This window comes from Protomyctophum parallelum, assembly GCF_964188405.1.
Source record: "Protomyctophum parallelum genome assembly, chromosome: 16".
In the NCBI taxonomy this organism is placed as follows: domain Eukaryota; kingdom Metazoa; phylum Chordata; class Actinopteri; order Myctophiformes; family Myctophidae; genus Protomyctophum; species Protomyctophum parallelum.
This window is the reverse complement of record NC_139711.1, coordinates 25,985,355-26,000,214: the sequence shown is the minus strand read 5'-3', so window position 1 is coordinate 26,000,214 and position 14,860 is coordinate 25,985,355. Positions and strand designations below refer to the sequence as shown.

At 47.1% G+C, this 14,860-nt stretch overlaps 1 protein-coding gene across 1 annotated transcript in view; it reads right to left on the bottom strand.

Annotated features, from left to right (window-relative positions):
- Positions 1-2,037: 2,037 nt before the first annotated feature.
- fat4 (FAT atypical cadherin 4) overlaps positions 2,038-14,860 on the bottom strand; it is a 146,421-nt gene continuing 133,598 nt past the window's right edge. The window contains exons 17-20 of the mRNA XM_083785590.1: positions 13,987-14,111; positions 9,316-9,539; positions 7,080-7,341; positions 2,038-5,406 (exon numbers count right to left, since the gene is read on the bottom strand). Of these exons, the coding sequence (XP_083641716.1) occupies positions 3,491-5,406; positions 7,080-7,341; positions 9,316-9,539; positions 13,987-14,111 (2,527 nt within the window). The 3' untranslated portion in view covers positions 2,038-3,490. The remainder of the gene's footprint in view (positions 5,407-7,079; positions 7,342-9,315; positions 9,540-13,986; positions 14,112-14,860) is intronic.

Here is a 14,860-nt window from a genome sequence, read left to right as displayed (position 1 = left end):
TCACCCCCCCCCCCCCCCCCCCCCACACACACACACACGCGCGCACATTCACACATAAAAACACGCCGATCCTTTTAGCCTCAGCCTTAGAATCTCTAATACTGAAACATCCCTTTTCACCAAACCAAATGAGAGTTTGAGCAAAGTGAGGTCTTTGTTCCCTCAATGAATGTGCTTTTAATTATGAGCCATTTAACTAAGACTTAGGGAGCCGTTTGAGTTCGTACCACGACACTGGTCTCTGAATAATCAATCTTTATAAACAGGGCTGGGAGGATTCAAGGATCGAAGTCAATAAGTCCCTACCACATCCTCTTATAAATAGCCTAGTGAGAAAAGCTCTCAAACGTCAACAGAGAACCCATTTTGATGGGAATTATATTTTGATGACAGTTGTAGATCCAGGAAAAGAATGACTCCTCGGCACCAAGCTCCATGGGAAATGGAGCGAAGCCTCTTTCACACCTTCAGTCAAGATGGATTACTCTGGCATGAGCATATACCAAAAAATCTGTGTCTTAGTTGGCATTTAGGCTAAGTCACGAACACACTTGGAAAAGCAATCCGGTCCAATTTTAACTCCACATGTTTATAACGTCATGCATGCAGCGTATGTTTATCACTGCTGTGTGGCTATATTCAAAACCAACAACCTCAATCATGTGTGGTTCTGCATGGTGGCGTGGCAGTTTGCTGTTGTGGCGGCACCACTGCTAACACCAATACCTCACTGCTTGCTGAAAATAGAGCTCATATATGCACGTGAACGGACTGGAATAACATTGCCTTTATTTTCTCAAAGTAGAATATGTCCACATAGCTGTAACATGCAGTGTTCACACATAGGAATTATGCCGCAATTAATCCTAGAAGCCATCACGCGCTGCTCTGAGTTCTCTACTGGCAAACTTTAACGTCCAGCAGCCAATCTGGCTGACTTCCAAAAACAGCAGAGAACCTCCCTGTTTATCCTAAAAAAAAAAAAATCAGGAAGACATATTCATGTCAGTCCTCATGAGTGTTTTACATCCCTAGTATAGCCACAGAACAATGTGCCCTTTGAGTACACACATGCTTCAACCTCCTTCTCACCTATAGGTGTGCATGTGTGTATTTCCATTTCTCCATAATTCTCCATCCCCTGACATGTTGCCCCTCCAGTGTATTAGGTCTACCAGAGCTAGAGCGGGGTATAGAATACTTTGGGCTTATTTATCTCCTTTCTTATTTACACAAAGTACTCCTCCCTCCACCATTGCCAACCACCACGACCAGAGACCCATGCATCCACCCGCCTCAGTCTCATTATCATTCTGAGGGGTTATTATCTCTGCATCAGTGTGGTGCTGGGGAGGGGGGTTTAGTCAACAAGGACTCTCGGTGGGACGCTGACAGTCTCTCAAGAAGTGAGACCCTTATACTGTAGTAATTTACCCAGCTTCTTGGCTGTCACTCTTCTCCAAAGACACACTGTCTTTCTTTCTCGTTCTCTCTCCCTGTGCCATTTCCCTATCTTTTTCTCTCTCTTTCTACTTCCCTCTCTCATGCTACTTGACTTTCTCTATCTTTCTCTCCTTCACTTGAAGCCTCTGTATGTCATTCCGATGACAGAGAAGATAAGCACGTTGCATACTGGATCACTGAGCTATGACAAAGAAAAGAAAGAGAAGAAATATCGTATAGGTTTCTGCTCCATAACCCAGATGTAAATAATTGTTGAAAGCAATATAGAAGTCTGCATTTCTCAGAGTCCGCTGGATGTTGTGTTTGGCCGAGAGCTCGGCGGTCTCAGTTTCACTCTGGGTCCTCAATTTGCCTTTGCAATGTTCTTCTCAATTCAAATGCGGTTTTATTTAAAAACTGCTCAGAACAATCTCTGTCTCAGTATAGAATCCCTTACCACCCACACTATCGGGAATGGGATGTTATCTGAGCCCATTACTATTCTAGGGAATCGTTATTTTAAGATATACCCGACAGGACAGAAATGAAGCTGCTCTCCAAAATGTGGAAAAACTGCTGAAGTAATCATTTCTTTAAATAAATACCTTTTTTTATTCTGTTATTGGCTTTTTACAGGTACAAAGCATACAGCATGTTACAGTTTTATCAAAAGTGGAAAATACTGATGTTACATATGTAACCAATGTAAAAAATAAGTCTTCAATCTTACTTTCCCCGAAAGTAAGAACATACATTTCAGCATATGAAAATATTCATAAAAACACAGCTTAAGTAATTTAAGTTAATAAACAGTACAAAACAAAGTTGAAACCAAAATAAATGTCAAAATGTCAAAATAATGGACAAAGACACTGACAACAAATGATCATCCACGATTTCTCATGAATTTCTTCTTTTTTTTGTACAAGTTCATATTCTTTTCTTTTTCGTTTCTTTTTTCTTTTGTTGGATCCATACGTTATCGTTGTGTAAAATCTTGGCTGGTCATAAAATGCAAGCACAGTTTTGTGACAAAGACAAACTATCCCCCAAACTGACTCCCCAAGTGAACGTAGGCCAAAAAAAAAAAAAAAAAAAAAAAAAGGAAAAGAAAAAAGAATGTCCTCCCTCATACTCAAATCCTCAAATGTCTGTAAGGCAGGAGACTTGATTAATCCTCGCTGGAGCATTTAGCCAGTCTTTTTGTGAGAAAAAACACCCGGGGTGGAGAGAGGAAAGAGAGAAAAAGAGGAGAGAGAGAGACACATGGAGAATCCGAGAGGGAGAAAGAAAGCGAGAGAGACAGAGTGATAAACAAAGGGTGGAGAGAGGTGCGGCCGAGACAGAGAGAGGGGAAACAGAGAGCCAGAGATTAGATATCGAGCTAGAATCATAACATTGGCGGGGCCTCCATTACCGTGCAAGTAAAATGGTGCGTTTTCACACCGAAGGCTGTGTCCCTCACACCGACAGGTGCAGGTAGATCAAACACATATGCTTCCTTTTAAAGTATATGAGAAATATTAAACCCCATCGAAAAGACATGCTATTGCTGTATGGCCCTACTGGAATTTTCTTCCTGTGAGTATTTCAATGTTATCACTGATCTTATCTTTCAGCTGTGAACGTGACAGAAGTTTTTGTAGAGGGAGGGGCAATGTCGGCAATGAAGAACAGACATGTTTGATTAAGATAAAATGAACGGAGGTTTGCGATGTAGACGCTAAATTGAATTCAGAGCAGGATTCTTTTTTTTTCTGGAGCCGTTCAGTGTCAATAATTGACTCACCGTAATGAGGCATCAGAGATGAATGCATGATTGTACAGTACTAACAGCTGAGGTGAGATTTGAAACAGACAGGTAAACCTATCCCAAGGAGGCTAGCTACAAACATAATCACTTTAACAGGTGCCTTTTTTCTGCCTTACTGCATTGAAAGTCGTCTTACAATATTTAATATAGAAACAAATGAGTAGTCCCAATGTTATCTGAAATGTACAGTCTTCCATTTTTCACCATATTGTACAGCATTGTAAATAAATAGTCTCATACATATTGCTCGGCTTCCCCTTCATTCAGAATGGTCACCGAGCCGTCCCCACTGTTCATTTCAATGTCTTTCGCCGCCGCGTTCTCTGGGAGCAAGGCGAGGTCCTTGAACACGTCCACGTAATGCCCAAACCCAGGACCCCAGCTCAACAGGTTGTCCCAGTTGAAACCCCCGGCCTGTGGGCCCAGTTTGTGGGGCAGGGTGTGATGCTGCTCGACAGGCATACTCTGGGCCACGCCGGGCCCTCCTTCGGCCCTGCGACTCGAGTAGCGCCTCTGCCGCAGCCGCCCGCCGTAGTCCTCGTCGTCGGCGTCGGACTCGTTGACCTGCGACAGTTTGGGCACGCGAGACCCATAGGCCGCAGGCTTCTCCCGGTCGTACTCCATTTCCGAGCACGTGAAGGAGTCATGGGAGTCGCTCTCGGAGGACGACTCTGGCGCGGGGATGCCGTCGGCCGGGTTGCGCACCCTGGACAGCGGCCTGCGGCAGTCTTCCTCGGAGCTGGAGCGCCCGTGATCGGCACTGCAGATGCTGGGGTTGCGCGGACGCGGCGTGTTGAGCCGCTCCACCTCTTCGATGGACAGTCCCACCGGCGGCCCCGTCTCCAGTGGTATCTGTTCGATTGGCTGCTTGAGCCGGCTGCCCGGCCGCGAGCTGTGCCCGTGGCCCATCGCCATTGTTTGCGGGCTCTTACTGCGGCGGCCCAGCCGTGTGGCATAGTTAAACATGGCCGCCGGTGGCTGGCAGACCTCGCCGTGCAGGTCCATCGGGCTGCCCTCGCGGCGGGCCAAATTCAGCTCCCGAGTCGGGGTGTTGCGATAGAACGAGGAGGGTTTGGTAAACGGGGCCGGGCTGTGCCTGGAGAGGGGGTTAGGAGTGGGGCAGGCAGAATGCGCGTGGCTGAGAGGGGTGGACCTCAGTGCTTGCGTGTACTGAGGCTGGTAGGTGTAGCTCGTGGCCCCTAGTGGCAAGGGGGACTGGCGTGCAAAACCAAGGGGGCTGTGTCTCTGAATGGAGAACTTGGGCGTGTGACTGCGGAACTGCTTGTAGTGCTGAATGATGTCTGCATCAGAGGGAGCGATGCTACTCGCATTGTCAATGTCGTAGTGCTCGATATCTGGCTCTGGACCGTTGCACGGGGCACAGGGGGCACTGGGGACGGTCTCATTGTTGTGGGGAATGTCTGTTTCATCATAGATCAGGTACGGGTTCTCCCGCTCAATGATGTCCGGTTTGGGATTCCCTTCTGGCTGTTTCCGTACCGTCATGTCATCTCCGTACGGCGGGATGTTATCTGGGTCATCAAAGGCCACATTCTCACTACCCTTCTTCTTCTTTTTCTTTTTCTTCTCCTTCGGCTTCTTCTCCTTGGACTCCTTTGGCACTTTGGTCTTGTTGCGATCTCTGCAGTAGTTGCACAAAATCAGGCCCAGCACCACCATGGCCAGGATTGTGGCGCAGCTGCCCACGATAGCAGGCACGGCCCAGATGGGGAGCACCATCTCTTCTGCCACGGGGCTAGCGCTGCACACGAACCCTCCATTGTTGGCCGTCTTGCAGACGTTGCCAGGGGGGCACTGCACGCCAAGGCATGCCACCAGCGTTTCACAGGTCTTGCCCGTGTAGAACTCTGAGCAGGCGCACGAGAAGCCGGAGTGTGGCTCAGGAACGCAGCTCCCGCCGTTCTGACAAGGACCGGACGCGCAGTCACCTGGTGGGACACACTGGTAGGTGTACCACTGGTTCACACACATCAGACCATCCCAGCAAGGGCTGCTCTCGCACAGGTTAGGGCCCCGGCAGCCAATCTTGACAGCAGAGCTGGTCTTAGATAGCGTGACAAGGCGGTGCTCCCCGTAAAACGGCATGTTCTCCCCGTTGTATTTCACATAGGCCAGGCAGCCATCGAAACCTGCAGATGACACATGTATTTGATGTTTTAGTCATTGATATGGTGCTTTCAACCAAACGCAAGTGCAACCACATAATATGCTTTTTTAGTACAAAGCCACAGTCACCAGACAATATTTGTGTCTTTTTTGAGGGGTGCTAGCCCCTCCTACGTCCAGCTTTGAGGGTCTGTGTAAACACAAACATTGAAGACAAAAGTGTGTAAACACAAACATTGAAGACAAAAGTGAGGACGCAAATTGTGATTCGACGGTGTGATTGGGTGGGAGATGTGCTATTGGTTGAGAATGAGGTTGACGTATCATGATAAGAGCGCCCCTCACTTCACACGGGTGTGATTTTTTAATTTGATACACATTAGAGTGAGTAAAGCAGAAAAATATGGGGCAAAGGAGTTTAATTTGTGGGAGAGGGAGAAATAAACATGATTTGTCTGGAACTAAATTGACAATAGACTGATGTCCATAAATAGCTCTCTTCCTGGTAAATAAGTAAATAACACAAATTGGGAGCTGTATTCAGTCCAATGTAATTGGTTCAAGCCTAGGACAAAGAACAAAGTGAAAATGTGGGGAGAACACCTTCTCAACAAATCACATTTTAAAATTGGGTGGATAAATCACTGGCAAATTTGAAAGAAGAAATATGATTATTTTCTAGAAGAAAATCGTTGTCTTGTTGCTGCCAGCGAATCCATCGTCAGAGCTATTATGGCTTCAAGATGCACACATCTGGGATGGATGAATGTTTGAATGTGACTAATTCAATCTTTTTGCTTTGTGTATTGCCTAACAAAGCTGCCTCACTGATGTAAATAGATTTTTTTATTGAATTTATCCCTGTACAGATTAAATCCAGTTGTTTCTTTTCATTAGCTCTCGTGAAGGGATACGCGCAACAGAGCACATTGACTCTGGACTAAGAGGTCAGCTAATGTAGGTCTTGGCCCAGGTGAGACCATCAATAAAAAAGAACCAGCCTGCCACAGACCTGCGTGCTCAGAATCTATTTATAGTTAAATCTGTATACCCTAATTGTGTGTAGAGGAGGACAACAAATCATAAAAAATAAATAAATACACATACTTTTTAAACCATATTAGTTCAGAATATGAGGTTAGTTATATCCCCCTCCCCTTAAAAATCGACACATTTTTACAGTGTTGCATTCCCTCCCTCTGGAAGCCTTCACCCTGTCCAAACAGTTTTCAAGTCAAGGACATTTGATATGCGATGTAGGTCAAACCCCGAGATGGGATGAAAACACCAGCAACCATCAAAGGGAGGGGGGTACTCCAAGATGAAGTCAAATCTAATTAGTATTAGTTGCGAGTCCATAAATAATACTTAGATAAAGCAACATTTATTCAACTACTGTAAATTCATGGTAAAAAAAATTCAGGTAAATCTCGCCAATGTCAAATAAAAGCAGATTTCAGGCTGGGTCCGTAGAGCATTATTGGACTGCTACCAAATATGGTCAGCAGCTCGAGAGTCACACTGGGATAGCAGGGGGGAAAAAAAGGATTCCAGCATTTTCTCAAGGATGATAGAGTGCACACACTGTTTTATATTGTGTGCACGCACGCACGCACGCACGCACGCACGCACGCACGCACACACCACCTCTCTCTGCTATCCCCTGTCCCCACTGACAAAGTCCTCTTCCTCTCACCTGCTGCGGTTTTCTGCTGTGCGGGCCCCGGTGGGATCCCTCCCAGGGAGAGGGTCAAGACGCCGAGGCCCCCAAAGTCCTGGGTGTCGTGCTGGACGAGCCGGGGGTGGGCGCCGTCCACGTGCAGCGCGGTGGCCGAACCGTTCCTGACCAGCCGGAGCGTGTGCCACAGGCCGTCCGACACCGTCGCCTCGCCTACCGAGCGCTCCACCTTGCCCCCGACGCCGGCATCAGAGATGTAGTGGATGTTACCGTTCTTCAGCTGCGGCGGGGGAGAGAGAGAGGGGGCACAAGCATAACAATTATAAGATTACTATTTAACCCATTCTGACCTGAGATCAGATTCTAAAAATGTCTATTACATCCTGACAGTTTCATTATTAACCCATTCTGACCTGAGATCAGATTCTAAAAGTGTCTTCGATTTTTCAAAAATAGCAGACCTACAAGCTCGTAGCGCGCCACTCGGTGGCGCGCTATGAGCTTGTAGATCTGCTATTTTTCAATAGCTAAAGCATAACATGATGCTAACACCAAAACGGGTCCCCGCCCAAAATGGGTTAATACACTATTTGATACAGCACCTTTTGGTTTGCACAGGGCGGAGCTCAACATACTTTTACTAGTATTCATTCAAAATGTTGTGCCACGGGCTCCAATTTGAGTTCTCTCAGACGCAAATCTTAGATTATGTGTTATTGTTGGATACGATTTTGTCCAGAATTCCATGCCATATGAATGTCATAGACGGTTAACAGGCAAACTATGATCAAAATAGCAATTCTTCAAGTATGTTCTCTAATTGTGTAAACGTCTTGTAAATCAGGTAATGCTAGCTGACGTTTAACAATTGATATACATTTTATCGGGAACTGCTGGAACGTCCTCAAGGATCCCCGGTGGTCCCTCTGACCCCACATTAAGAATCACTGCGTTCAAACATTATACATAATATAATATTAATATTTAATATATGATAATATCATATTAATGTAGGATGGAAGTAAGGAATGAGATTGGAGATTTAAAGCATTGAAATGCAGCTATCCCGTTCTGTGAAAACCCGTTCACTGCAAAAATCTAATCCCACTCTCAAAGGTGGATGTGATTAATCATGGTCTCTCAGCTTGATGTGTACCTTGGTTGTAGCAGCGGGATAATCAGTAGCCTATAGCTAACAACAACAAAAGAGACAAAAAACTAAAGCAAATACGCTCTACTCCAAAAAAACGTCACGCTGTGTGTCTTTAAAACAAATGCATGGAGCTCACTTTGTCCTGGACGCTGAATTAGCGGTTTGCACCGTGCATGGTAATCTCATATGTGGGTTTCCAACTTCAATGGAAAAGTCATCTTGTTCTCCTTCCTCACGATTCAAATGCCTCAGAAATCGGCAATGATAAGTAGCTTCCGGAGGGATCGACGGAAAATGGAAAGTCGCCCCTAACCGCCCACCCCCTTCCTTTCCCCCCCCAGAGCCCACGAGCATACCTGGAGAAACAATCTCTGTATTATTGTTATTTATACCTCAACATAAGTATGTCCCTCTGTCTCAGTGTACAGTATAGGGCTATAGGCCTATCCTGCACATACTTATAACGTATAACTGAATATAACGTATCCCCATTTGTAGTGAAACATTTCAGTTACTTTCACACAGAGACTTTAGCAATGTGTCAGTGTGAGAGAGAACTATATTAGGGATGGGTCCGAATTTCAAATATAAATAGTTTCTTATAAAAAAAGAAAATCTGTTGCAAATGCTATATTGTCATCCAAACCCTGCGCATAGTAACTACATTTTAGAGGATATCTAGTATGGGTGTAATATTTATGTATTCTCGATTTTTTCTTTTCTTTTTCTTTTTTTTTTGATATTTTTTTTGCGGCTTACGCCTTTATTGATTTTTTAAGGGATAGAAAGTAGGCTGGCAGGAAACGGGAGAGAGATGGGGGGATGACATGCGGTAAAGGCCGTGTCGGGTCCGGGAGTCGAACCCGCGGCACACCGCGACTGGATCACCAGTCCGGTGCCCAGACCGTTACGCTACGGCCTGGGCCTCGATTTTTGCTTTTCAAACCATCCCAAACATATATAAACATATAAACATATATATATTTTTTTTAATATAATCGTTAATAATAGAATATAGTGATGGATTCTCACTTTTACACATCCCCCCCTGTATGTGCGTGCATACAGTATGTGCACTGGATTCTCCTCTCTCTCTCTAACCTTCACGGTGGTGTAGTTGCTGGTCTCCTGCACGTGCAGCAGGGTGCCGGTCTTGCTGCGCGTCCTGAACTTGACCTCCAGGCTGCTGCTGCTGGGGCGCGCGGGGGGCATGGCGCCCCCCTGGAGGGTCTGGCGCAGCAGCGCGTCCCGCTTGGGTCCCTGTCTCAGGGCGTAGTCCAGGCGTCCGGTGCCGTCCAGGGACAGGGCCGTGTCCGCCGTCATGTCTGTTGGCAACGACAGACAGAGGGAGGAGGGGTCAGGAAGTGATGTTAAAGGTCCAAAACAGGTGACCATCCAAAGGACCACTTGCCCACTTTTCAACTTTCAACCTATCTTTATATAATTGGTCCTCACTAATGTTCATGATAAAATACCACCATTTTTTTTCCTACTCTAGTCTGTGGCTCATAGGAGGGCTGTGGGCAGTTCAGAAACCTGTACACCAGTGACAAGGTCACAACAAGATTATTTTAAAGAAAATATTGATGGCTTCCATTATCGCATTGCAACTTTTCAGGAAAAAGATGATGTCACTGGGTTTCTGAACTGCCCACAGCGCTATCATGAGACACAGGTAAAGGAGAAAAAAATTGTTGTACTTTATCATGAATATTAAAGAGGACCAATTATATGAAGGTACAGTAGGTTGAACAGTGGTGAAGTGGTCCTTAATTAGTCTGATAGTCTAGTAGTGCACCTTGACAGCGTATCCTATATTACTTGAAAGCAATAATGCACTTTATGCACAAGGTACCACTAATGTTACAACTTTGTATTGCCCTTTAAAACGCTGCTAAACCATATAGGGGAGACCGGGGTGAGTAGTGCCACTTTTTACTTAAAGTGACTTTGAGGCAAGGGGATTACAGTAATGCCTCCAACTAAAATATGTACATATAGTTTAGAATGTTGTGCATCCCTGAGAGCAATCACTTTGAATCTTAAATAAACAGTTTAAGAAATATAGCTTCAGAAAGAAAAGTGGTTTCGTGGCACAACTCACCCCCGGTGTGGGGTAAGATGTGCCATTAGAGAGAATACGCTGGGGTAAATTGTGCCATTGATAATTGGGGCAGGAGGAGGGGAGGGGGGAGGGGAGGAGGGGAGGAGAGGGGAGGACTGGGCAGGAGGAGGGGAGGGGAGAGGGTAGGGGAGGGGAGGACTGGGCAGGAGGAGGGGAGGGGAGGAGGGGAGGACTGGGCAGGAGGAGGGGAGGGGAGGAGGGGAGGACTGGGCAGGAGGAGGGGAGGACTGGGCAGGAGGAGGGGAGGGGAGGAGGGGAGGGGAGGAGGGGAGGGGAGGACTGGGCAGGAGGAGGGGAGGGGAGAGGGGAGGGGAGGACTGGGCAGGAGGAGGGGAGGGGAGAGGGGAGGGGAGGACTGGGCAGGAGGAGGGGAGGGGAGAGGGGAGGGGAGGAGAGGGGAGGACTGGGCAGGAGGAGGGGAGGACTGGGCAGGAGGAGGGGAGAGGGGAGGGGAGGAGGAGGGGAGGAGAGCGGAGGACTGCGCAGGAGGAGGGGAGGAGAGCGGAGGACTGCGCAGGAGGAGGGGAGGACTGGGCAGGAGGAGGGGAGAGGGGAGGGGAGGAGGAGGGGAGGACTGGGCAGGAGAAGGGGAGGGGAGGAGGGGAGGACTGGGCAGGAGAGGGGAGGGGAGGGGAGGAGGAGGGGAGGAGAGGGGAGGGGAGGACTGGGCAGGAGGAGGGGAGGGGAGGACTGGGCAGGAGGAGGGGAGGGGAGGACTGGGCAGGAGGAGGGGAGGGGAGAGGGGAGGAGGAGGGGAGGAGAGGGGAGGACTGGGCAGGAGGAGGGGAGGGGAGAGGGGAGGACTGGGCAGGAGGAGGGGAGGAGGGGAGGACTGGGCAGGAGGAGGGGAGGGGAGAGGGGAGGAGGAGGGGAGGAGAGCGGAGGACTGGGCAGGAGGAGGGGAGGGGAGGACTGGGCAGGAGGAGGGGAGGGGAGGAGGGGAGGACTGGGCAGGAGGAGGGGAGAGGGGAGGGGAGGAGGAGGGGAGGAGAGCGGAGGACTGCGCAGGAGGAGGGGAGGAGGGGAGGACTGGGCAGGAGGAGGGGAGAGGGGAGGGGAGGGGAGGAGGAGGGGAGGAGAGGGGAGGACTGGGCAGGAGAAGGGGAGGGGGGGAGGGGAGGAGGGGAGGACTGGGCAGGAGAGGGGAGGACTGGGCAGGAGGATGGGAGGGGAGGACTTGGCAGGAGGAGGGGAGGGGAGGAGGGGAGGGGAGGACTGGGCAGGAGGCACCAGGCATCGCTGCCAAGTTTTTAGGAGAGCGAATTGGTGGGCGAGAGAGAGGAATTGAAACCCTGTCAGTCTTCCTTTCGTATTTGCGAGGCATGATGGATTTTAGTCTAAAAAAAAGAATGTCACATAGTTTTAGTGATCAAATGTAAGAATACAATGTACAATAACAATAAAATACAATAAAGTAGTATAGTTAAACAAACAAACAAAAACAAAAACATAGGTTGGGGTGAGTTGTGCCACTGGCACAACTCAACCCAGGCCCTTTGGCACAAATCACCCCAAGCCCACCTTTTTGGAAAAAAAGCATTCCCTAGCTTTTTTGAGCTAGCATCATGCTAACTGTATAGACTCATAGTGTAGCTTACTAGTGCACTAAAACATGTGTGAATTGTTTTAAAAGTTGTCTACAAGTGTTCATATAAAGAAATAAAAAAAACCTTTATCATAGAAATTTTACTTTAGAGGTCCAAAAACAGTTTTTTGAGTTTAAATGTGCTAACCTCTCAAGCCAGGTGCTTCCCTCTTCAGCAGGCTGAGTGAGATGGATGCCTCATCAAACTTAAGTGGTCACATGATCAATTTCTTCTATGGTTTTCTAGATAACAGGGGTGGCACTAATTGCCCCATGGCACTACTCACCCCGGTCTCCCCTATGTGCACTTTATACCTTGTAGGCTACTTTGTTTCTTGTAAGTTTGTTTTTAAGCCTTGTTTCGTAATGTACCGGTTAATGTAATGTAATGTAATGTAATGTGCCTGCCTGTTTCGTTTAGTGTGGGGACTGCGGATGAAATTTTGCATCTTTGCTAATTCCGGTGTATTTACGTTGCATATATTTGTAATGTTCATGAATATGCTCTGTACCGTAAAATTAAACTAATAAAATAAAGTAAAGTAAAGGACTAAAGTAGATAATGAGTTGCATGTTCAAATACAATAAAACAGATGATGATGTTGTAGGACAAGAGGGACGAGAGAACGCTTTGTATTAAGGCTCAGACAGTCGTATTTTGTAGTCTGACGCAGACAGATGATTCACAGGGGATTACAGCAGCGATTTGTTCTTCTACTCCAGCGCTGGCTGACGGGCAGCTTTGGTCGGTTCCCACCGCCCCACAAATGCCTTTTTTTGTATGACCACAATTCGTCCTCCCATATTGACCAATTGCTCTTGCCTCACATGGGTACAAGGACGATCAAAAAGCTAGTAAGTGAACACACGACGATACTCATCAAAGCCCGAGGCTTGAATGACAGGATGGAATGACAAACTGGCTGTGGAAATAAAACAACAATTTGGAGTTTTTTATCCGCCACTTTGAATCGAATGCCTTAAGGTGAACTTGTTCCTCCTGCACAGCAGGGCCTGCCATCCACACGAGAAAGGCTATGTAAGGCTAACTTATTTACACCGTGCTTCTTTTCACAAGACCAGTTACTTTGAATATACCAAGGGTTTCTAGAAAAGGTATAATATGCTGGCATTTGGTATTTGCTTTCCATTCACTTTTCTCTCAAATCGTAGAATATAACTAATATAACAGATATACACTCCCACAGTCCTATGAATATTTCACACAATAAATCTTCAGTGTTAAAGTAACTCTGGGAGTATACACATGTAACCAAATGGACCCGTACAGGTCCCTTTGCTTACATTTGTACACTCATTATTTAGTTTTGATTGATTGATTGATTGAATGAATATACTTTATTAACAGATGGCAAAAAAGCACAGAAGAGTAGAGTTTAATGCAAATACAATGCTGTCAATACAATGCTAAAACGCAAGACATCACTATTATTTTGGCTTCTTTCCATTGGAGTCCTGAGTATTTAATTCACAGAAACATTTAGTGACAGGCAAATATACAATATTTTTTTTACGTGATAGGCTTGGATCTTTACAGTGGCCAGTGCCGAATTGCAGCGTACAGTTCAGCGTATAGTTACTAAGCATGTTAAAGTGTGGAGCCGACCTTTCCCCTCTCATAGGCTAGTAGTGGCAACAACCAGTGTTGGCACCAGAATGTTACAGACCTATAACATACAGTATGGTTGTTTGCACAGCAGCTACTGCTTTCAACTGGCTGCTGCTTCTATATCATAAAGGTTTTTTATGGTCTGTTTTAGTCATACAACATAAACTCTAAGTGATTACATAATTACATACAGTACAATGACAATTTTGAAATGAAAACCCTGAGGTGCGGTCATGTGGTCTATTTTAGGTACAGTACCATGGTTGCAGTTCCATGAATCATACGCGGGCTCCATAAATAGCAACGATGGAATACGCATGCCGAAGTGTAATGTCAGCACAAAAAAAGAAAAGAGAGCGAGAGAGAGAGAGAAAGAAAAAAAAAACCTCATTTCAAATGTGAGGCTTTTCAATGCACTTGCATTATACTCACATTTCTCACAGAATCGGCCAGTGAAGCCGTCCACGCACTGGCACTGCTGCCAAGACCAGTGGTCCAAGCAGGTGCCTCCGTGTCGACACGGGTTGGCAGTGCAGGCTCCTTCCAGTCTGGGGCATCTGCGGACAGGAAGAGACGGAATGACAGTCAGGCAGACACACAGACGCGGCTGGCCACACTGGCCCATGGAGGGAATCGGGTGGGGGTGGGGTGAGGGGTGGATGATGAGATGAGGGATCCCCCCCCCCCCCCGGCCCCTACCACCACAACTACCACCACAAACACCACATGAGGCAACACAAAAAAAGCACAAAAAACCCATAAAAAGGCCTTGGGGTAATTAGCATATTAAAAGATCTGTCCAAGGCACCATTCACGAGCGAGAGAGAAAAGACAAGAGAGCAAAAATTGTCCGGCATTCCAGCATTTTGCAATACCACCCCCCAAGCAACCCCCTTAGCCCTCTAAGAAATGTGTTATTCATATACATGTATAAAAGAAGAAAAAATGCTTTCTGGGCAAAAATTTGGAGAGGGTCTGAAGGGCCCCCGAACAGAGGCGTCCTGCAGGGTGATGGCCAGGGAGGTTGGGGGAAGATGGACAGACGATGGAATAGAAGGGAGATGGGAATGATGAGGGATGAAGGGTGAAGTAAAGGGGAGGTGGGGGGTAATATTGAGGTGCAGGACAGGGGTACGTGTGTGTGTGTGTGTGTGTGTGTGTGTGTGTGTGTGTGTGTGTGTGTGTGTGTGTGTCTCTACGTCTGCATGTGAGTGTGCAGTGTGTATCTGGGTGAGGGTTCGCGTGTTGAACAGTGAGTCAAGAGTGTCGCGGGGCGAGACGGACAGATGATGGGACGAGGCGAGAC